At 37.2% G+C, this 25,772-nt stretch overlaps 1 protein-coding gene across 1 annotated transcript; it reads right to left on the reverse strand.

The window, feature by feature from the left end:
- Positions 1-332: 332 nt before the first annotated feature.
- stag1b (STAG1 cohesin complex component b) lies at positions 333-25,284 on the reverse strand. The gene is made up of 34 exons (XM_084102379.1): positions 25,115-25,284; positions 16,635-16,773; positions 16,428-16,545; positions 16,192-16,329; positions 16,006-16,102; positions 15,239-15,315; positions 14,938-15,142; positions 14,702-14,853; positions 14,544-14,617; positions 14,268-14,391; positions 14,054-14,152; positions 13,875-13,954; positions 13,392-13,499; positions 13,186-13,300; positions 11,817-11,934; positions 11,617-11,720; positions 11,435-11,527; positions 10,421-10,510; positions 10,116-10,319; positions 9,942-10,012; positions 9,771-9,858; positions 5,290-5,370; positions 5,100-5,192; positions 4,784-4,958; positions 4,181-4,320; positions 3,999-4,100; positions 3,761-3,909; positions 3,458-3,586; positions 2,870-3,078; positions 2,558-2,732; positions 2,223-2,336; positions 1,834-1,948; positions 1,580-1,660; positions 333-1,375 (listed from the first exon to the last, which is right to left on the reverse strand). Exons 2-34 carry the CDS (start codon positions 16,661-16,663, stop codon positions 1,352-1,354), a joined length of 3,771 nt encoding a protein of 1,256 aa, XP_083958505.1. The 5' UTR covers positions 16,664-16,773; positions 25,115-25,284; the 3' UTR covers positions 333-1,351.
- Between the last annotated feature and the right edge of the window lie 488 nt (positions 25,285-25,772).

Below are 25,772 nucleotides of genomic sequence, written 5' to 3' on the forward strand. Positions count from 1 at the left end.
ACTGGCTGGCAACTTTTTTTAAAAACGCTGGCGGGGAAAGAGTTAAATAAAACGTAGTGTAGTGTTGCACTGGTAATATCTCCATCTTGAAACTGCCTCAGTTTAATTATGTTGGCTGGAAGCCAGTTACCCAATAAAACCAATGTTTGTTGACACAATCCTTACTGTTCCCTTCCCGTGTCTCTAAAACTTCTCTTCATATTTTGAGGAGCTTGAAGAGAATGTTATTTTTATGTAGTAAAATTCAAAACAAATCTTGTATGTACAAACAATGAATGTGTATTAGAAAAGAATTCGGTAGGTTTCACAAAAAATTTTTGAAAGCACTTGACTACTTTTAAATACTTTTATTTAAACATGTTTTTTTTTTTAAAAAAAGCAAAGTTTTAACAGTGAAAAGGTTAAAATAAATGACAATACCACTGTTTGATCGGAGTCTGTATCTAAAAGCACCGGTCTAAACAAGGGTTCTGACATCACTCATCAATACCACACAGGTCTTATCAAAACCTGCTCTGTGGATATTCAGATGGACCTAAAAGCCCAATAAACGATCAATAAATGTTCACAGCAATACAGTATTGTGTGAAAGCTACAATGTTTCCACAAACGCACAGTAAAAAAGGTAAATCACTGAGCAGACTCTAAACAGAGGAGGTAAACATGGAAGAAACAAGTTCTTCAACAAAAGGTTTGTATAAAACACATTACCAGTGTCTGAAGTAATGAATACTTCGGTGTACTTCCTCCTCAAATATCCTCATATATTTGAACCTTTTTAATTTTAAAAGAAACGTGGGCTTTTCTATTATGAATCTGGTAAATCAAGTAATCTAACACCAAATTCAAGCAATAATACATTTTTAAGGCCAATAATACTTCTGGACAGACTTGAAAAGAAAATGATCACGACCTTAACATGTTCCTGTCTAAATTTCACCCTGAACAAAACCAGAACATGAACAGGCGATAGTCTTAAAATAGCTAGAAAGCAGTGGAGTAACAAAACGTCTGTCCGAACAACGTCTGATTAAACCACATTTGCTCTAAGAAATCAATGGATGATATGAAAAATAGGAACTGATACAGCTGAGATGTTGCTGAAATCACGCCATTGTACGACCAGCAGATAACAGCTTTTACAGGCTCGCTTGGTCCTTATGAACTGAGGAAATGCTGACTGACAGGAAAGGCTCACAATGGGATTATGGCCAACCACAAAACTAAGAGAGGAAGCTCACACGCTTGCGTACAGTTGTGTGAAACTGCTATTAAAAAAACAATATAAACGCTTAAGATGTGATTCTTGTTGGTTGCTGGTTGTGATCACCCATAGAGGCTGAAATCTTTCTCAAAACATCTGCATTCCGAATCCCTGTTAGAGAAAGTAGTCAACAAGATAAATCAATTAGTACGTTCTTCTCAACAGCACTAAGCTGAATAAAAAAAAATAATAATAAAAAAAGTTAAAACCCGTTTAAAATGCCACTCTGACATGCCTAATTTAGTTATCATACAAAACAAGTTACATTGTTACACCTATATCTAATTTACATATCAATATCTGAGGTACACTTACAGAATCATCTTCCATTATGGCCGTAGAGTCAAAAAAGTCCGGTCTGAGTTCAGCTCTTTCTCTGCGGTTTCTCGACGCCGGCTAAAATGTAGAACGAACAAGAGAGCAAAAATGACCCCAAAGATCTAATCTAACAGATAACCAGATGTTGTAATATGAAACGTTGTTTTGCCCATTACCAGAAACATTACAAATACACTTAAGAACTCAAAGTGGAGCTCAGCACACATCTGCACACATCTGTAAATTCTTACCAGATCTATCACCATGGTATCCTCGAATTCCTCGTTCATGTCCTCTAGCTGACCGCGTGATGACATCATCACGTCCTCGAAGATGGGCTCAGCATCATCTTCCATGAGGCCTCGCCTGAATAAAATGACTCAAGTTCAAGGAACTGAGAAATACAATCTCTCAACTTTATTTTTGTGATCAGGCATTTTTTATTTCTTAAACTAATCTTACAGTTAGGCATTTAAACTTTAATCCACTTTAATCCAATGATTATTATTATAAATGTGTATATATATATATATATACACATATATATATATATATATATATATATATACACACACACACACACATATTTTTCCTCAGAAAGGTCACAAAAGCTTTCTGAAATGTCAATGCGAGTACGTACACCTGCTGTCTCACTCCACCAGTGCGTGATTTCATGTAGTTCATGCCTCCTCTCTCTTTTCTGTTCACCTCCTCCATCTTCTGCTGATCCAACCATGACATCTGCATCTGAGGGCTGGAAGTGAGGGAACAAAATGATGCAAGAGCAATGTGAGAATTGCTTCAGCAGGAGCTCAAATAACATAACAGTGCGTTCTGCAAAATGTTTCTCCATAATGTAACTACATAAAACACTGAGATGATCTTTAGGCATCTTTCAACGTAAAAAAAAAAAAACAAAAAAACAAAACAAAGCTCTGAACAACTGCCTGTTTTTATTAGGCTGTAATTCCATACTTGTGCATGTAGTCTGGTTCTGAGCCTGGTTCCGATGAGTCTTGGTCTGGGATGTGATCTGCTGCCTGTCTGGGGTTTTCTCTCAGGACAGTTGATGTGAGCTGTGGGGTATGGAGGCCCCCTGGTGTCTGGAGAGTGTCATTACGAATCACCCACGACCCCTCAACACTCTCCTCTGTCAAATGAAACAAAAAAGACATTAATGACCAATCAGATTCATCTTAGACGATGCCAATCTGTTTTAATTAAGATTTGAGAGCTTCATTACTTTTTTCAATTGTCTTGTATGAAATGTTAAAGGTTTTATCCTACCATCCGGACGCTTTTTGTGCTGTGCCGGTCGGCCCCTTTTGCTGCGGACCGTGCTGGCTTTGCTGGTTGAACTGGTGCCGGTGGTGACGGACAACCGGTCATCATCTCCTCCTGTCAGCAGGGAGTTCCTGTACGCGATGAGAGGCAGCCAGACGTCCTCTCTTCTCTCCATCATATACTCCGTCATAAACTTCTCCAGGTAGGAATGACTGTGGCATGAACACATTTATCAGAATTAAACGCATTGTAACAGATATAATACTAAAAGTCTGGACACGCATGACACAGTTTTGGTGATTTTATCATGATTCTAAATGATTGAAAATAGCAATGATAAGATATTTTGAAGAATGTTGGTAACTAAAGAGTTTGGATTCTCATTGGCTACCATTGTATGGACAAAAAATACAATGGAAGTCAATGGGCACCAGAACCATTTGGTTATCAACATTCTTCAAAATATCTTCTTATTGCTATTTTCCATAATTTAGAATAAATGACATAAGGGTGAGTAAATGATAACAATAGTCATTTTTTGTTGGACTATCCCTTTACCTACATGATATTCAAAGTGTTTTCTGTACTTACACAGTCTTTTTGTCTTGTCGTAGGAGTTTGGAGGAGAACTCACAGAGAACCTCCAGGAAGGCCAGGTTCGGTGGTGGGTACTCTGGTCCTTTTGGATTCGGGACCTTGAAGGCGAATTCAATCCCATCCCTAAGGTTGTTACAAGACATTAGTTCTTGCAAATATTCGCATTAAACCTCTTGAGCCAAATGCAACTGAAGGTCATTAAAGAAACACATAGTCCTGGTGGTTCTGTTCCTGCTCATAATTGCTTCTCATTCTTTATATACAAATGGTGTAAAGCTGATCTGAAGACTTTCTTACTTGTGCAGTGTGGCCACGGCCTCTCTGGTTTTTATCTGGTCCAGCCCAAACGTGAGTGCAAAGCGACGGGCTAGTTCCTTAATGCCGCTGACATGGGAGGACGTTCGGTCCAGGTTGGGTCCTTGGTCCAGGATCAGCTCATTGAAGAGCTGCAAACAGGAAAAGTGTCCAAATTGAAAATGTAAGGAAAGAAAGAGATTCAACATTCATAACCAACTGTGATAATGATCTCCCATACCTGCTGCAAGCTGAGGATCAGGGTCTTTGCGCACTGGATCTTGTCCATCTGTCTGGCCTTACTCAAGGTTTCTTTGATGATGTCTCCATAGTCATTGTAATACTGAAAAATGAACAGCAGTCATTTGAATCACTTCTCAACCATACAGATCTATGTGGTTTAAATGGGTCAGTTTTTCACACCTTCATGTATTGTTTGAAGATGTCAGCAGCAGCAGGCATGTCCACTATGTCGTAGATGATAAGTTTGCAGAAGGCGGCCAGCAGATTCCTCCTCTTATGAAGAGCCTCGATCTTATTGGCTTCATCCTCTTCATCACCCTCTGAAAGAAACGGCCCAGCATGAAGTTGAAATGATTAGTTACGAGTCGGTTTAAGAAGTCTTGATGAATTGCAGTTTAGTGTATGGCATGTACAATACTATTCAAAAGATTTTGAATATATTTAAAAATGTAATTTATTCCTGTGATGACAAAGCTAAATTTATTTGAAACAGCATTTATTTGAAATCGAAATCTTTTATAACATTATAAATGTTCAATCAATTTAATGGATCTTTGCTGAATAAAAGTATATTTTTTTGGTCCCCCCAATAAAAACGTACTGACTCCAAACATTTGAACAGTACTGTATATAATGCTTTGTTTTTTCAGTATCATGATTTTGATCTGAAATCACCTTTCAGAAGTGTCGCCATACATATGTGCTCTATAAATATAATTATTTCACTGTCTTAGTCTCAGGATAGTTCTGATAATGTCCAAGTGTATTGGGACAGACACACACCCATGCTCTGATTTTCATCATCCTGGTCGATAAACACGTGATCCAGGACAAAATTGAGCAGTTCATTTTGCAGAGAGCTGTCTGGATTAAAGACCAATGGCTGCAGAGCGTCTCGACCGCCGTTGACCAATTGGTGACTGAAGATCATCAGCAGGTCACATAGCAACATGAAGGCCTATGGAGAGAAACCAAACAACATGACTCAAAGTGCATGTTGAAACATTTATATGACATTTAAGATATGTAATTAAAGAACCCCAGCAAAAATTCAATAGAATTGTAGTTTGTTAAGGTCACTAAAAATGACTCTGCTCACCTGCTCTTTGACTGGAGTGTTCACATTAGACAGGCACTGTTGGCAAACCGCTAGAAAAGACTTCACCACTCTCCTTAATGCCACAAGATCATCCTGCAACAGGAAACACATATGAACTTTTATGTCACATAATTCCCAGAGAACGTAAATCTGACGTATGTACTTGGAAAGTTTTTGGGGTCTATTGCACCTTTGATGGAAATCCTTCAGTAATTTTCACCAGCTGCCACAGGACGGAGTAATGAGAGCACTTCAGAGCCTGGACAGCGATCTGACCGAGACAAGACAAGGGAATATAGATTCATAATTTAATGCACTGGGTTACAAAGGGCTATTTCATAATAAGTATTTTACAAGATCACACATTGTGATGTAATGACATGTTTCTTTGTTATCCATATTTGTGAAATTTTAAAAGTTAATACAGTTTTGTCAAGCAAACACTTATTCAACTTCCGGACCCTACACTTTCGAACATTAGTCTCTGCAATTTAGTCACTGTTCAGGGTTCCCACTCTTTTCTTGAAATGATTTTCCAGGACTTTTCCAGGACATTTTCAAGACTTTTTCAGCTGCTACAGTGCGAGTCAAGTTATCACAACTATGGCTGGGCGATACCGATATTATCATATCGAGATATATTTTGAAACAGATGTGATATTGTACCTATACCGTTATATCTGTATTATAGTTGTGCAAAGATTGTTGTCTTTCACAATGCCACCTGCTTTCCTCTACTTGCAATGCCACACTACTAAAACAGAAGTTATTCTCTACTTTAGTTCATACACTGCTATTTTACTTGCTGGTATCAGTTTAAAAGTCCAAACTCTCACAGTCAAGCTGTATTCGCAATCAGTCACTAAAGTTAGAAAATATTAACTATTATCGGACTTCTAAATTAATTGCATCTGCTCGCACCAAGGCACATTACGCATCTGGTATACTATGCATAAACTGATGAGTTATGTGTTTTTGACTCTAAATTATTTTGATTTATCAAATCTTTGTAACCGTTTTTGTCAATTATATTGCTGAAATGGATAGACCTTTTGTAAAGCTAAATGTGTTTAAATGCTAAATCCATTTAGCCTACTGGTGTTGTGTATGAAATGGATCTTAAGTAAAATATTCTGACAAACTAGGGTAAAATACCGGTAGGCTATATATCATATATCCCAAGCTTTGGAGAATTGCTATTTTCTACAGTTGTACCTTATATTTTGTACATTTAACCAGATTGCTTAAACGTTTATTCATCTCAATATTTCTCTCTTCTCCACAAAATATTTTATGTTCAATAAATCACCAAAACAAAATTTACGTTTAAACAACTGTGTTCAAATGAACATGCAAGTCTTCAGTTCTCACTGCCTCTTCTCTGCGGTCTGTGTATCTAGCTAAAAACAGCATGAAGAGTTAGGGCTCTGTGCACATACACAGTATTTTGATAGAGCTGAATTCACAACGTTTTTCTCATTCACATGTTTTTTGTTTCTGCTGTCGGACAAGTATGAAATACTTAGTGGAACGTGGCCCGGTAAGACTACCTGTTACCCGTCCCTATCTCGAAGCTGTCATCGTGCTCCCTACGGCTCCACTAAAACCAAAAATATATTTCACGCAAAGGTATGAGTGACGACACGCCCACAGCTCTCCACTGCTCCTCTGTCACTCAACAGAGAGAGGGAGAACAACCTCTCACTCGATATACTGCCATACAGCAACACTCTTTAACAGAAAGTCGCTAGCTTTTGGCAGACTTTTGCAACTCCATTACTTTGCACGTAGTAATTTCCCCATTCACTGGCTAGAAATTGGTTATTAAAAAAAAACAATAAAACCTATATTTTTGATTACAATACTTTTAATAAAGAAAATATAGACATTTTGTACTGTACTGGCCACAATCTTTAAATGTTTTTTGCCCTCCACATGGCGTCGACAGTATGCAAAACAAACACACACACACACACACTTGTTCAGAAGGGCTACTGCTGAACATGATTGATAGATTTGCTAAGAAAAAACACCTCCCAAAACTTTATTTTTCTTTTTTCAGACTTCGGCTCGAATGTTTCCACAGTGAAAGTAACCTTACGCGTAACGGTTCACATTTACCAAAAGCTGGCAGGTCCGCTCACACACACACACACACACGCACTCCTGTCTTGCTATACTTGTGTGGACATTGTATTGACTTCCATTGATTTTACTATGTCTAACCCACACACTTTCCCTAAACCTAACCATTACTGGCACATGCCTAACCCTAACCTTAACCTAATTCACACCTCTAAACCTAACTGGTAGAGTTTAATCGCTTGTTAAACATTGTGTGGACCAGGCAAAATGTCCTCACAACTACAAATGTCCGAACAATCAGGGGCGGTTCTAGAGGCGGGGCCACAGGGGCCCTGGCCCCAGCTGAAATCTGATTGGCCCCTGATTGGCCCCCGTTCCTAGGGGTGGGGGAAAAAATCGATTCTTAGATGCATCGCGATGCGGACGTGGACGATGATTCTGAATCGATTCACAAATGTCAAAAATCGATTTTCTAAAAAAAATATATATTTTTTTCCAAATAACGTAATATTGACGGAACGCAAAAGGCGGAACTCTAAAGCGGACGTGCAGTGCGCGGACAGTCTGTGGCGCGCACATAACAGACGCATGATGGCTGAGCGCCAAATCCGAACGGCACCCTCTTCGTTAAAAGCTAACGTATGGAAAAGTGGCAATTTCATTGTTACCTATTTAGTATGTTTTGTATGAGAGCTGATATTTTGTATCAATATGCTGTAAACCGATCTGTTATAAGTATGTTATACTGCCCTGCAATATGCAATGCCAGTCACAAAAAGTTACATTTTGACTGTGCTCTCTGCAGATGTTCATTCACTTTTTTTGTATTAAGCTGTTTTTGATTGTGGTATACAGCAAACATTTCAAGTCATAACTGTATTATTTAGTTGTGATTAAGAGCGGCTTTGTATGTTACTAATTATTCAGAATATACATAAGTCCACAAGCATTATATGAGAGCTGCTGGTACATAATTCTATATTTTTGAACGAAAACTGTTTGTGAATTTGCTACAGCAAAATGTTTTTTTTTTTTTTTTGTTTGTTTTTTGTCTGAAGGATTATATTGCTCATTGGAAATAACAAGAGGATGTTGGTTAGAAGTCTATTATTAAATGCTAGAGATTCAGAATATGCTGAAGTTTGTATTAATTTACTACAAGTATGCTGCTAGTAGTACAGGCACACATTTATTTTCCTGTTGGTTCTTTGCAATGTTGGGACAAATGCTGGCAAATGTAGCGTTACAGTTGACTTGCCAAATCACTTCCATTTGTTTTATTAATAAAATTAATATAGGAAGTATTGGAAGTAAATTCTTCATGGGTCACCATAAATACTTAGCTTTAAAAGTACCAAGTAGTAAAAAAAAAAAAAAAAAATCGTTAATAATTGATAATCGTTACCCTCTGAATCGTAATCGAATCGAATCGTGAGGTGCCTAGAGATTCCCACCCATCAATCATCGACGAGAAGAGCAACCGGAGAATTCTTCACAACGATCACAGATGCAATTCCACCCCCAAACAATTAACAATACTGTTTATAAGCGGCGACATGATTATGAAACTTAAAAGGTGGAATTCAGAAAGAAGTGCATTGTGTCCTTTATGCACAGTAAATAAATGAAAAAAATCATTAAGAACTTTACTGGCTCATAATTTTTTATTAGAGCGTTTGAAAAAGGAATGATTGCCGAAATGTATTTGCACCGTACTGAATAAATTATTTTGTGAGCTTGAATGTACCCTGTGTTTGGCCCCTGATTGTAACATGTGGCCCCTTAATGGCCCCTGTTACAGAAAAATCCTAGAACCGCCACTGCGAACAATGATGGTGGCCTGTCAAAGGTTGGTCCACATAGCAAGACACACACGTACACACAGTTTACCTTTTTAAGCCCAGCTGCAGCAAATGGGGAACGGGGTACAGTGAGGCAGAGCAGTGCCATTGAGTAGAGCGGTGCTGAGGCAGAGGGCAGGCGGAGAGGGACGGGAATGTTACGTTGTAGGTTCGGTAGACTCGTTATTCTCCGCTTTTCTACAATGATTAGCTGAAACTGCTTCACTACGCTGCTGCATCGTGTTGTCAGACAGGAGTACCGCACGTGCACATTTGCCACAGAACTCACATGTCCGTAGTTTAGAGGGGCAAGTTTTACCAGCGTACTGAGATTTCAAATTGCATACTTGCTACGCAGGTTTGTGTCACGTGGGCCGCTGTGCTGGCTACATGCAGAAATGAAAGCAGACCAGCGCTCCAGCCCAATATTACCCGTTGAAGGCAGCTGAAAACAGACATTCATGCGTAAAATGTTTAACCCGTTTGCGTTCATCCACAAGGAGGGAAAATTATTTTCCAGGACAACCCAAACGTTTCCAGGACATTTTACTTTTTTTCCCATTTTCCATGTGTATTCCAGGACTGGAAAATTGGTCTTTCATTTTCCAGGTTTTCCAGGACGCGTGGGAACCCTGACTGTTTTATATGTCAATTTATTCAATGTTATCATGTAAAAAAAATCTGAATTATGAACTTCTGATCCATTGATTCCCATCCATTTTCACGGTTTAACGTGTTTGTTTACCTGCTCTGGCATGGAGCCCTGTTCGATCCCCATCTTCAACAATCGATAGCAGTTTTTGAAAAGGTCCCACTTTGTAAGGTCATGTGCACTGGAAAGCATACAAAACAAACCTGAATGCTGTGTACAAACTTTCCAAAACAAAGACAAAATAAGCGTGAATCGGTCTCTTACTTATGGAAAGCCGTGAGCTTCTTTAGCGTTGAAAGAACATTATAAATGTCATCGTCATCAGCTTCATCGGCCTAGAAAAAAAAAGCAAAAACAGAATTCAGTTTCAAATGCTTAGAAGCCATTCACTAATGTTCATACATGAGGAAAAGCACTGAAACGAAGCTGCTCTTTCACCTCCTGCAGCAGGTCTTCCACCGAGTGAGCGAATCTGTCTGTGAGCTCGTCGATGAGTTGGCTGCGAGCGATGTCTACGCGGTTCATGATGGTGTATTCTTCACTGCACAAGATGCTGTAAGTCTTGCTACACGCCTCCAGAACATCCATCTCTGTGTGCTTCTCCACCACCACCCGGATCTGCTTCAGCAGGGCATCCAGATGCTGAACACAGATAGGAAGAGACAGGGGTAATTGAGAAAACAACTAGACACTAGTGTAAACCGGAACACAATGCATCTGTCTAGATTAGAACTCCAACAGACCTTTTCCATTCGTCCTGAACTGTAGACCTCAAGGTCAAAGAACTGAGGGATCTGAAGGAGGTTCGCCACCTTTTCAGAATCAGTCTGGTACTGAAGAACAAATGTGAAGCAACATTCAAAGTAATTAGATTCAATCAATTCCAATTCAATTCAATTCAATTCAATTTCATCAACAAGCTAGCTCTGATGTACAAGTCGTTTTTTTTTTTTTACAATTATTAACAATGTTAAAAACTGTTTTGTTGCAGATTTAATTTTTGTGGAAACCATAATATTTTTTTCAGGATATTTTAATGAATAGAAAGTTCAAAAGAAGAGCTTTTATTTGAAATGGAAATCTTTTAAAACATGATATATGTAACACTATATATCTTTACTGTCACTTTTGATCAATTTAATCTATCCTTGGTGAATAAAAGTATTCATTTCTTTAAAAAAAAAGGTAGTGCATCACGGTTTCCACAAAAGTATTGAGCAGAAAAAACTATTTTCAACATTGATAATTATAAGAAATGTTTCTTGAGCACCAAATCAGCATATTAGAATGATTTCTGAAGTATCATGTGACCCTGAAGACTGGAGAAATGATACTGAAAATTCAGAAAATCCATCACAGGTATAAAGGAATAAATTACACTTTATAATAAAAATATATTAAAACAGAAAACAGCTATTTTTATTTATTAATGTACTGTATTTTTTATCAAATAAATGCAGCATTGATGAGCACAAGAAGCATAAGAGTCTTCTTTTTTTTTGTAAATAATTTTAATCGCAATGGAAAAAAAGTGACTGGATCAGCTTTGCAACACAACAAAAATAAAAAGAGGGAAGCCACCAATTGAATGTGTGCAATCACATCCCACCAAAAGGCAGAAGAGTAGACAGCTTTGTTAATTATAATTAGTGCAATTTGGTTGTGATTTGCATGTAGAGTTGTTGTTTTGAAAACTATGTAGTGAGGCCATTCTCAGGCCTCTTGGACTCTGACATTACTGGACACTGGTGCTTTACCTTTGAAAGTAGCATGGGAAGAGCAACAATCAAGTGTTCAGTGAGTCGATTCTTATCGTCAATCTGCGTCTTCTTCTCCTTAGCAGTGAGCACCTGAAGTGAACACAGAAGACAAACAGAACGTCTTTAAACTCAGAATCTATAATGCGTCAACTGTAAAGGCTGATTCCAAGATAACTTACCCTCTTTCCTGTTCCTCTGCCCACAGGCGGATGAGCTTCGGCTGCCTGCCTGATGGTGCAGACCATGAGCTCGATCAGTGCGCTCTCATGCCGGTCTCCCAACACTACAACAAAACCCACAATCAGTAAGAAATGATGGGCAACACAGAGATACAGGCTTGTTTCATCCAAAAAAAAATCTAAAATGCGAGTTGCTGTACCCTCTTCCCCCGGTACAGGGTCCTCCAGCAGGAGCTCTACCATGCAGTCCCAGTCTTTCAGCAGATCCTGCGAGCTGTCCCACAGACTGTCCACCAGGTATGCCGCATGCTCGTGAAGCTGCCACGTAAGAAGACAGGAGGACGGTTAGATAAATCAATAACCAGTGTCGGGCAAACGTCAGACACTAAGAAATGGCTTCCTTTTAACTGAATTGGCCACATCCGACAGAAAGCTGAATTTGAATTTAAAAAGGAATGACAGGATTTTTAGAACTGCTATCAAAGAAATTCACAGTCATACAAAGATTTTGTGGCAAAACAATTCGTTATTATGTCTAATTATGGAAAATTGTGAATAATGTAGGATATACAAGCAAGATTCTGAACTGATTACAAATATGTTCTTGATTAAAGGGATCATTTCACAAATGAAAATTCTGTCATCATTTACTCACCCTCAAGTTGTTCCAAACCTGTATGAATTTCTTTCTTCTGCTGAACACAAAAGAAGATATTATGAAGAATGTGGGTAACCAAACTAGAAATGTTTGGTTATGTGGAAATATATAATAATATTATGGGGCCCATCAAGTGACATTCTTCAAAATATCTTCTTTTGTGTTCAGCAGAAGAAAGAAATGAGAAACATGACAAGTGAGAAAATGATGACAGAATTTTTATTTTTGGATGAACTATCCCTTTAAATTCAAGACTGTCAAATCAATTAACAAGGCCATCAAAAAAGATTTTAATTTGGCAAAGAGTACAAAAAAAAAAATCCATTACATTGTTATCATACCTTAAAAAATGAACATAAACATAAATATAAGTTGAAAAATGTTTAAAATGAATAATAAATATTGACAAACAAATTGGTTGTGAATTAGAATTGTGAAAATAAATGTTCTTTATAAATATTAATGTTCTTTCACTGTGGTCCATAAAAGACTACTTTCTAAAATGTATTACATTTATTAAATAGGCATATCAAAAATGAATTTATAATATAATGTTTAGATATTTCGCATCCTGTTGAGTGGCACACAACCCTTTTTAACTAAAGGCCAATTCACACTGCACCGACCACACAATGACCAACTCAGACAACCACCAGATTACAGTACGCCGCTTCTCAGACGTTCCACAACCCGACAATCACTGATTTAACATGTTAAATAGGCAAAAACAAGGCCAAAAGGCACACACACACACACACACACTGCTCCGACAAAACCCGACAAAGTGTCTGTTGCCATCTGTGGGTTCAGTGTGAATTGGCCTTAAGGAAATTAACTTCTAAGTGAAGGGATGAGCAAATAAATTAATATATAGGAGTGAATACAGGCTGAGCTCTGGATATAAAACTCACTTCGCTCTCAAGGAAGAAAAGCACCAGCATTCTTATAAGGTTCCCATTGGGGCTGTTTCGACCTCGTCTCTTTGCCAAAGCCTCCTCAGCTTGAGGGTCATGCCTGCTGAACAACCTGCAGCCAGACAACAAACAAATGATTAAAACATTTGTGAAGTTTGGCATGCTGTGATCATGTTTGAAACAGACATGTTTATTCATCTCACTTCCTGTGGAGGAACTCTCCAGCTGCCACAGCAACAGGCCGATGAGCCGAATACACTAGATGGTAGACGTTCTCGCAGTCTTCGTTAGACAGAGCATCCTCACTACCGCTACAGGACAAAAAAAGATGAATGAGAGAGATTTAAGGATGTAGATTAAGACATGAGAGATGGAAGAAAGAGTCATACAAGAGAGATCTTATAAGAAACACAGAAAAGATTATGTTAAGAACTTTTCTTACTACTTCTACAATATAAAGTATTATATTTTCCTTATGCAAATACCTTCATTTGGCAAAATTTTCAGTACCCAACACCAAAATGTAGCGTTTTATGTTTATTAATGCTGTCATATTATTAAAATAAATAAATAATTTTAATTGTTAAGTCTTATATTGTCTCTAAATAAATTCTAATATAATATATTTAACAAAGCCTTAGAGTCAAAGAAACTTAAAAAATAGAGATTACGTAGAAAATACTTACTGTAGAATCAAAGTGACAAGTCGTATGGCCTCTACTGCCACATCATACTCTTTATCCAGCGTCATAGATACAATACGGTCCTGAGAGAAAGGAAATGACATCATAATGTTTCCAAACTGATGACCACAGCAATCAGGCACATTTTGAATATTTTAATAGAGTATTCACACGTGTGTTACCTTAAATCGATTGGTGAAGAGCTCAAGCTTGGGGAAAAGCTCTCTGTTGGTGTAGAGGGTCTGAAGGGCCTTTAGACATTTGAGTCGAACTTCACCTTGCTGTAGAGGATTACATTTTACACAATTATTTAAATCTAGAATAACACCAATCTATTTTGATGCATGTGGTAATTATGAGAGATGGGAATAAGTAAAAAAAATTATTAACACTTACTCTGTCATGTAGCGTCCAGCCCACATACTTTAAGTAACTGTCATTGAGAAAAGCATCACTGTATAACTTCATCCAAACTCCAATCTCCTCTATGCAAATAGCTCTAATCTCCGCAATGGCATCCCTGAAAGAAAGCAAGATAACACAACATGAAACAAACATGTTGTCAAATGAATTTCCAGTCACAATAATATTTGATTCACTTTGATTCCGATATCATTCAGACTATGATTTGACTAACAAACCATCACAAATGGGTTTCTACCAGCTACTAACCTGTAACGGTGAACAAAAATACCCTTGAAGATCGAGTTCATCATGTTCTCAATCTCATCTTGATTTTCTTGGAGCTACAAGATGAACAAGAAAACACATTGAAAAACAAATTCATGAGATAGTAGAACAAAATTTGGAAGAAATGGAAACAATTGCACCTCTTTTCTCTTCTCCAGCAGCAGCTCCAGCTTCTCATTGGCTCTTTTCCCTGCAACCTTATTCCTTTCAGCCTCATACTGTCTCTGTGTGTTATCCTGATTGATGCTCAGGTTCAGAGCAACATTTACCAGTGCCGTCATCAGTTTCATTGCTGCAGTGGAAACAAGAAACATGACAAAACTGAACTCATTTGAGGTATGCGGAATAATTCTAAGGTCAAAGTTGATGGACTGACCTGCCAGCGTGCTGGTGTGTCTGAAGGCTCGGACCTGTGAGTCTGAGAGTCCAGTGAGCAGAGAAATGACCGTGTCCATCATGTATTCATCGTAGATGATGCTGTACTGGCACTGACGGATCAGAACCATGATGAACTCGCAAAAGTTATATCGGAATTTCTTCCACTGCGGTCCTGCCATTGTGAGAGGGTAGTCGCCGCTGTCCTGGATTTGACAATCAGAGAAATGTATTAACAACATTTTTAAGAATTCAGATGGAGAGAAAAAAAGAGAGAAAAAGAGTCAAAAGTAACATCAAACCTCATCAAACTCCTCTGTCATCTTCCTGATAATTTCAGCATTCTGCATGTTCCTGAACATCTCGATCCTTACAGTGCCTGTGATTCACATGAATACATCATATCGGTACAGTTTGATATTTGTGAAATATCAAGACAAAAGATATGTACACAACCGTTCATAAGTTTGGGGTCATTTATGATTTTTATTCAGCAAGGATGCATTAATTTAATCAAAAGTGACTGAAAAGAAAGGTAACACTTTATTCTAAGGTAACGTAGTTACACGCTACTACATGTACTTACTATAGCAATAACAGTAAATTATGCAAAATTACAAGTAACTAACCCAAAACCAAATCCTAACATAACTCTACAGTAAGAACATGTAGTTAATTAATATTACTCAGTACTTATTTGAGTAAGTACAACGTAACTATGTCACCTTAAAATAAAGTGTAACCGGAAAAAAAATCCTGAAAAGTATCAAGGATTCCACAAAAAAATATTAAGCATGCACAACAGTTGTCAGTCAACATCGATAATAATAATACATGTTTCACGAGCACGAATCAGCATATTAGAATGACTTCTGAAGGATCATGTGACACTGATGACTGGAGTAATGATGATGCTGAAAATTCAGACTTGCCATAATAGGAATAAATTACATTTTTAAAATATATTAAAATAGAAAGTCATTTTAATTTGCAGTCATATTTGACAATCATAGTGGGGGGGAGTGGTATTCATTTGGATCTGTATTGAGATGTGAAATACAAAAATTACCTTTACAGCCAGAACACTGAATGAAGAAGTTGATTAGATCTAGGAGTGCAAGGTCTCTGTCTTGCTTGTAAGATTCAATCCAGTCATCAATGACAGACTGGAATTGCAAAAAGAAACAACAGTCATTTAGTACAATTAAACCTCAAATAGACAGAAACCGATAGAAAGACACTTGTTGTGTTTTACCTGCATGGCACTTTTGCCTTGTTTGACCACCTCAAACAGAGTGCTGGGGTCTGCCCCCTCTCCATTCTGATGGGCCACTCCGTTCGGTCTCCTCCCTCCTTTATCAACCGGAGATCTCCGGGCCTTCTTATTGGCCACCTGGCAAAAACAGACAGATCAGAAAGAGTGGTTGACAGAATGCATTTAGGGTTCAAATGAATGCAATCAGTTGGTCTGCTCTGCAGTGGTGGTCTTACTCCTTGTTTTCCAGGCCTGCCTCTCTTTTTCTTGCCTTTTCCCTCCACGGGGTCATCCAGCTCACTTACGCTCATGCTCAGACTCATGGTGTCGCCTTGCCCGTCATTTGACGAGTCCCTGCACAGAGTATTGCAAATGTTTATTAACACTTGTATGCAACTGCATATTAGTTCCCAATTCCCATCCATTTAATGTGTTTTACTTACTGTAACACAGGAAATTCTGAGTTGATCATGTTGCGTCTTCTGACAAAACTAGGGGAATCTAGAGAGGAATCACCCAGTGATGCCGTGAATGTGTTTGCAATTCTTTAGTTCAGGCCTAGAGGGCTTCAAAACACATAACCTGAGAATTAAGAGCAAACAGAATCATATCAGGATGATAAGAAGTAAGATGTGCAGCATAAAACTGATTGAGCTGTAAAGTGTGCACAATATGACATAAGCATTGAGCAGCTTGGCTTACTGGCTATTTTATTTAGTCATTAATAGATTATGCCTCAGTAAATAATTAGACAAACACTAATAAAAGTAAACATAAAAATACATATTTTTAAAAATTATTTTAAAATAAGTTTAAAAAAAATCTCTATATAAAATATAAAAATAAAGCTAAATTAATTGTCATTTGAAACCATTTAAATTAAATTAATAACATAATACAGCCACTAGGGACAGCACCACCCATGATTTTTCAATAAAACTAAACTCCAGGATCAGGATCACAAATATATGCAAAAAACTCAAAACGCAATCATAATAACCACTTGTTACAGCAAAATGACATTTGTCTTAATCTCTTACACCTGAGGCAAAAATATAACATTACATTACATTAGACAAAATAAACACTGCCATTAGGGGGCATCCCAAGCATGACTTTTCCCTGTTGCTGTGGAAACAGCAGAAACTGAGGCAGACAGGAAGGCTAAACATATTCAAATCAAGTGGAGATTGTACGTACACAGATCTAAATTAGATCAGACTTTATCTGCGTTATTAGATAATATGAAAAGCAAATATTTCCATCCCTGACTGATTTAGACAGTGCACTTGGATGCATCTTCACAAATGATTTGATCTTAACCAACACAAGATGGCTCCCCACCCCCAGAGGAGACTTTCCACACCGTAGTAATAGATGTTTCTGTGAATACTGAGGAATCAAACTGCTTGAATCGCTGTATGCAACCGTGAAACAGACATATGGATGACGTTCAACAGGAATGCACGCTGGAATTCCCTTCATCACAAGATTCAGGCTTTTCAAGACAGAACAGCCATCGGATGGTGTTCTAAGTGGACATAAGGAGAAAATAAAACCCCTTACTTTGCATCTGTAACGCTCCCCTCCCCCATACAGATTTGGATATCTCAGCAAATATGGTCCAGGCCTAAACTCTGGGCGTCTGCGCCAGAAAAATAGTTTAACAGCTGACCGTTACCTAATCACACCAGAGTCGGGGAGCAGACACATAAGACAAACAAATACTGATTAAAATAACGTTATTCAGGCACAAATATTTCTAGTAGAGGAGAAGTGCATACAAGCTGTTTCTCTCTGATCAGTAAGTGTTAACTATAGTGTGTACCTAAGGTACAGCACAGGAAAGAAAATGTAATTTACACCTCAGCAGTGAAGGCTGTTGACAGTGAAGAGAGCTGAATCCTTTTGGGAATTCTAGAATATGAATGTCAATGTCAGCAATATACAATGGAGGATCATTCAGCAGTACACCTTCAATGGCTCATGGTAGTACAAGATCATTTATGTGAAATTACTCTCTACTTCCACTATGAGCAGCCAATCTGCAACTAATCTTGTGGTATTTAAAGGGGCAGTCACAGTGTGGAATTTTTGTAGCATGAGATTAGAAGAACTAAAAAGAATTGCAGAAAAATGACTTTGGTTTTTCTAAACATGCCAATGCCACTGAATTATCAAACAGGAAGCCCCCCCCTAAACTCACACAACCAAACGTCCTTTTAAGGTAAGTCAGTCACTTGGCAGCCATCTTGGAAACACCCCCAGGTAGCAAGTACAGTTCCTGTCTACTGAATAAATAAAGACAGAAACATTCAAAACTGTTTAAATCCCATTGAGTTTTATTATCATTATAGTCTCCAACCCATATAATGTCTCACTCTGACATTAATTTTCACAACCAGTTGCAGTCACAATGGCACTGATGCGGATCATGCAAAAGTTTCAGTTACAGATATAAATTCTCTATCCAGTCAGAAACGTTTAATTTATTCCACCAGCGAAAGTGTCCAACAGCAGGGGTTTAAATAGGTGTTCAGCTTATCATGTGACTTTAAAATGACTACTCCCATGAAGCGACACACTGCATGTTAAAAATAAATCATTATTAGGCTACTTCATCTCCTGTGAATGTGAGTCATTGCAAGTGTTTGTCAAACATACTATTAACTTCTGAGGGAAAGAATTACTTTTACGATGATTTTAACATTTACCTGAATGAAACATGCATTGCATTACTGTTCAAAACAAAAGGAAGAGATCACAGAGGGGTCAAGACAAGAGTAAATGGTTCTCACAGTGAGGTCAAATTGGAAAAAGAAGTGTAGATGTGGCAAATAATGACATAGCACAGAACAACCCCTGAAAGCAACTCAATGGCTCAGTGAATGTGCTAATGGGCCTGCAGCTTCTCATCGAGCTGGTAGAGTAAGCACAGATTCATTAGAGTCTGGGGACACACTATTAAATTCTTCGCACTGTATCATGACAGTGAAATGAGGCTATTCTTGGCACTGGCCGTGTGAAATGCTTTTAAATCAGACCAATTATATTCTTTTCTCTGCATCCGATGATGGGAACCGGCTATTTTCATGTTTGTTCACAACAGATTTCTTTCAAATCACTCTGGGCTCCCAATCAGTAATGGGGTTAAATGTGGAAAATACCCTCTGAATCTCAGTATGCTTCAGTTTAGTTCACATCAGACCAAACTGCCCATTCTGAATGCTGTTTGCATCATGCATAAACCTCTGATGTAAACTGAGAGTCTGATGTCTAGCTAGCAATGATGGTTTTGTTAGATGAAGAGAGCCTTTTTATGCTTGTTACATAATGACTTTCAAGTTCATCTCTTACTGCTAAAACGTACATATCTTAACCTCTCTAAGATTACAACAATCACATTACCAGAAATGACAGTTGAATTATCCATTTTAAGTCACTCCACAGAAAACCACAAGCATAACTATCTTACAGTACACAATTACCAATAACAAGGTGCATAAGCAGATTTACTTTCCATGACTAATTAATTAACACAAAAATAAAAGATATTGTTGATTGGGTGCAAGTCAAATTCTCCTCAGAACAGGGTTGGATGCAAAGGTCTGTTACAGTAACAAATTACAAAAATGTAACAAAATAGTTACACTTTACATTAATTTTAAAATGAAAACATGTTAATCAGAGGATTATAATTAGTTTCTGTAGCTCAACTACATAATAGTGCACACAACATAAAGGTTGTAGGTTTAACTCTCAGTGCTAAAATGTACAGTAATTAGCTTTGCATTAAAGTGTGTGCAAAATTCATGAATGCAAACATTTCCTAACCACAATCACAGAAACTTGTTCACAAAACAGGGCACATTTCTAACAGAACACCTTATGTGCACATTTCCCTCTTTCCACAGCAATTATTTATTCTGTTGTCAAAAAAAAATAAAAAAAATAAAATAGTACCAAATTCAGCCTTTAGAGATCACATCTTTGTGTAGCCTATATATCTATACACAAAGATATCTTATCTTATACGTGCACTGGTTTAGAAGTGAAGATTTATCTAGAGTAAATGAGATTGGATTTATATATCCTATCATCTGTTCATCTCATAAACATTTGTGCTGGTCAGACAGCAGTCTCTAATGATCTGTGAAACACTCAAAATAGCTTTACAATTGCCCCGAGAGTCTGTGAGAAAAGCAGCATTCGCTCTCGCTTTGTCTTGCACACGCTCGTTCCATCTCAGGTTTGAAAGAAAACTCAATGTTTTATAGATCAAAATCTGTCTTAAGACATCAGCGTAATAAGGTCTTTTCAAGCGAGTGGGCCGCAACGACTGGCATTACACACACTTACTTTCTAAATGATGTAACTACATGTGGCTTGTTAATGTGGAATTCTGCCTTTAGCTAGATAAATGTAACATCATTTGTTTCACCTCTAACACTCATGCTTCTAAAATTGCTCATTTTTACATAGTTTTAACACTGAAATAACTTAAAATAACCGGGTCTACATAGAATCAGTGCCCACAGAATTACACAGAATTTGAACAGCTGTTACTCAAGTTTTAAACATTTCCTGCCCCTTGAATGTTTATTTATTACATATTTTGGATACCGACAGTACTTTTAGTTTCTAGTGTATTTACAACCATTCTACAATTTCTTTAACCCCAAATCAGCAAAGAAAATGTGGAAAAAGTTCTAATAGCCAATTAGAAAGTGTAAGAAAATACCTAAACTATACAAATTACAGTGCTACATATTGCAACTAAATACAAAAAAAAGGAGAGAGATATAAATGCAGAGTAATAATTATGTTATAGGTAAATAAACTGAACAAAATGTAGGCCTAGTTGCGGATGAAATCCGGCATTTTAGACTGATCTTTGGCTTGACAAAGCTCAGATTCAGAGAAAACGGATTATGAATATGATATCCAACCAATCATGAAAATTGTAATCCATTTTTCTCAGTTTCAGGGTTAAAAGGTTTAGCTCAAAAATGATTTTTTTTTCATTTTTCACCCTCATGTTGTTCCAAACCAGCATGACTTTCTCAAAATCCTTTCTTTTGTGTTCCACAGAAGAAAGAAAGACATAGAGGTTTGGACATAAGAGTGAATAAATGATTACAGAATGTTTCTGGCGAACTATCCTTTTTTAATGAGTTTCAATTCTAAAGTGCATTGCAAACTCCTTATTATACTAAAATAAATAGTCAAACCAATGTTTTCTTTATGACATAAATTATTCCATACAGGTTTATAGTGCAAGCAACTTTACTATTTAAACAGATGGATATTTAATACGCATATAAACTCGTCATGAATATACATATATGCACCGAAGTATTAAAGAACAGACCCTTTCAACCTCATACATGAGATGAAATCCTTCAGATAGGGATAAATGTACAAACATTAAAGCCCATTCACATGGTGAATCTTCATCCACTTCTGTGATTTAAACTATTCATTCATCCCACAGGTGATGCGATTGTTCTCATCTCTTAAAGCAACATTCATTGATCTTCATAACACAGCCAATAAAATTCCAAGATAAGAGCATATGACCGACAGTGAGGGTGTTTCCATGGCAACAACGGCCTCCTGGAATACATGTCACGCATCTAAATTGCTCAAAACACCCGCACTCAGGAGAGGGCATGATACTACAAAAGAAAGGTGAAGTCACACAAGTTTAACATTGACTATCATTTAATCCAAGATGGTTCACTTCTGAAAACAAGGCTGATGACAATCATTAAAATATTCACTGGTATAATAACCATATAGAAACAATAAGTGCTATCTTAGCATAACACACACCTATATACAGACAAACACTAAATAATGCAAATAGATGAATGACCAAAGCAGAAAGGTGATAGCTATGCTTGTATATTCTACTAAGGAGAGCTTTTCTCTCTGCATGTGGTTCTCCAGAGGGACAAAGCCAAGGACACCAATTGCTGTGGTCCTTAATATGGGATATCTGCCACATAGTTCAGACTATAAAGGTGAGAGATAATGAAATCAGCACATTTGAGCTGAAGCCTGCCAAGAAATGGGTTTGAAAGAAACTCAATCAAAGAAATCTCATATTGAAGTTAGCTGGTACTTGAAGCTGGGATTTAGGTTTTGTTTTGATGTCTATAATAAATCCTCCAGGGATAAATCTTAGTCTATTGGGAAATCAAGCACTTTACAGTTAACACAAAGTCTTCCTTGTCTACGCCAAGATGTATAGAATTACAAACCACAGCCTTCATTTGATGTATTTAAAAAGCCATCAGGTTCCTGGCAACAGTGCAACCAGAAACACTGCTAAGACTAATGTACATCTAAATCCAATAATATCTTTACAAATAAGAAGCTAACCCTCTGAGGTTGATTGGACTTTTAGATACTAAAACATTCAGCATTTAGCACAACAATTAGAAGGTACACACCTGTAGTGTATACCTACATATAGTGTATGTAGATGAATTGCTTATCGAACACTAAAGATTGCAAAGCCTTTTATTCCAATGTGGGTTTTTTCAGTCTTCAATCGTATGAAACCCTCACCACAACAGTCTCAGATCAAAAGGATTGAAGCTTTCTGGCGAACTTTGAAACTTTATCTTGCAGAAATCCTAATGTACTATTCCTCAAAACTGCCAAATATTAATACAAGTAAATAGAAACGTAAGCACAAAGCAAACAAGGGTAATGATGACTAATGATAGATTTCTTACACTTTGACCAATATATTACCAAAAAAAAAAAAAGCTCTTGGAAAAAATCTGCATGAGGACTCATTCAAAATCATATTAATTCACAAATGCATCATTCAGACAGATTAGTGAACCAGGAACAAATTCATTCGGTCACAAACCAGCAAATATTGCCCACGGGTAATTGATAGCAGATTAAACATTTCAGATTTAAATCTCATGATTTGTTAAGATGGAAAACATAAATTAAAAAGTCCCTGATTTTTCCTTGACAATGGGAACAAATATAGCAACATTTTACATTTTGTTTGTGGAATACTGCATGTTAACCAACTTCACAAGACATCTTGTGCTATATATGCTGTGTGCATAATGTACTTCTAAATCCAATAATATCCATATAAATGCAATACATATTTACTGTATATATGTATTGCATTTATATGGATATTGTTGGATTTAGAAGTACATTTATTATATGTGCACAGCACACACGTTAACCAAAATCCTTCTACAGCACTCAAATGATGCAAACAATGTTATCTTTTTCTCTTAATAGTATTTGATGCAACCACATTTCCTCAAAAAGCAACAAAGTGTAGCACTAACTATCAAGGTTCAGTGCTGAATCAAGACTCAGAAACTGCACAAACAACATTTGGATAATGCTTATTCAGTGCTTACTCAGTGGCACGGAGAGAATATACAGACACCTGCCACAACATCTCACCTTAAAAAGCAGAACAATCAAAAACACAACACTTGTTCACACAAGTAGTTCATGGGAATATAAATAGAAAACCAATTGATGGGTAAACAAGAGCTCTCACGTGATGTCAATCAGTGTTCATTCAGTCTAAATAGAGGAAATGACCATCTGTGCTGTTTTGAAAAGTTACATTATATTTTACAAGCATGGAACAGAGCTAGATGAATGACTCATTAAGTTTCCAAAGTGGTCAGAGCATGTTATGTTGTTCAAGAATTAAACATAACCATTGCTTCTCTCTCTCTCTCTCCATTTTTTTTTGTCAGAATAAATATAAATAAAATATTGTGCCTGGTAAGTATTTTATTGCTCAGATAAATAATCAAACACCAGCTATAGTCCTCAAACTAGCCAATAACACTTTACAATAAGGTTTTATTAGTTAACTAATAATGAACCGCACTTCTACATAATTTATTAATCTCTGTTAATGTTCTTTTCAACATTTACTAATAGCCTAACTTACATTATTAAAATCAATGCACTGAAGTGAAGTAACATGAACAATGAACAACTGTATTTTTAATAACTAACGTTATCAAAAGATTAACAAAAACAGTAACAAATGTATAGTTCGTGGTTAGTTCACGTTAGGTAATACATTAACAAATGTTAACAAATGAAACCTTATTGTAAAGTGTGACCAACTAGCCTGACTATGGAAGTAGTGTCTTCATGAACTAACTACAAGCTAAATCTGGACATCAATATTTTAAGACAAAAAGTGAATAAGAAAGAACAATAACTGAACTGTGAATGTTTTAGCATACGCAAGTAGCACTACACACAATTCTTCCTCTCAGATGTTTTACATTAGTTACTCAACGAACTAGTTATGTACGTCTCGGTCAAAAGTTGTGCTGTTTATCTTTACTGGCCCAAATTACTTAACCAACACATATCTCCATCCCTTAAAGTCCACAAATAAAGCATCTTTTTCGTGACAACTCCGGGAAGTGTATGAAACTGGACAAACTTAGAAGCAAGTACACAAATCAGACATTGCATTCAAACTAGCAGCGACCTGCACGAGCGCATCAGAGAACAACAGCAGTCGAGAGTCTCGCGCGCCTGACTGACGTTCATGGCGGCAGGAAGACATAATGTCACACTCGTTCCTGCAATAATAACAGACCAAATCACACGCGCTTCAGCTTATTAAGATAATATAGCCATGAGTGAAAGGGAAGACAGTGTCACCAAGGACAGGGGGCATGCACACACACGCACACACTGTCCTTCGAGAATTCATCCCATCCCCCCTACACGCACACACATATATATACACACACACACACACGCGCGCACGCACGCACACACACTCCCTCTTGCATGTCCTCCATCTTTAATGCAAGCTCGATTTACGCAGTGAGCGCGCACCCCACGGAAAGATTCAGATTCAGTTGTTGCAAAACTAGTACAAACTCACCTCAACCGCTAAAAGGGGTCCTCCGGGACACGCGTCAGTAATAATTGGCGCGATTAATTGACCAAATAGTTTATGTTTTTATATTGTAAATTAGACCTGAAGCAGAACCGCGCCTTTCCTGAGAGAAGCAATCCTAAACTGCCATCTGGCGGCTTTTACCGCAACGAAATGGCGCGATGGGAGTCTGATCTGAGGTCGCCTCCTGGTGGACAGAGGATATTTTTACACAAAGCAAAAATAATAAAAGACGTGTTTGGTAGAGATAAAGAGATAAAGTTTCACTGTGCTGAGATCGTAGATTGGCCATTTCACGCCTGGCCTTTTGTATCCCTCCTGACTATATGTGTTACCATTTGTCTAATCACATCAATAAAAGTACAGCAACTTTACATTTGTTTTTGTCCATCATTTTCTCCTATTTGGCATGTACACTTTTCTTGAGTTATTTTCTGTTATATACATCATATTGTTGAAAATATTTTATTAAAATTAAATTACGAATATTTTTATTTTATTTTATTAAAATGCATTGCATAGTAACACTTTAAGAAATTATTTTTCTTTTAGAATGTTTAAGATCATAAACAAACGACTTTATATGGTTACATACAAAAAAGTTTAATTAAATAATAATAATAAAAAAATGGTAACCATATTT

This window comes from Abramis brama (assembly GCF_963993115.1).
Source record: "Abramis brama genome assembly, chromosome: 24".
In the NCBI taxonomy this organism is placed as follows: Eukaryota; Metazoa; Chordata; class Actinopteri; order Cypriniformes; family Leuciscidae; genus Abramis; species Abramis brama.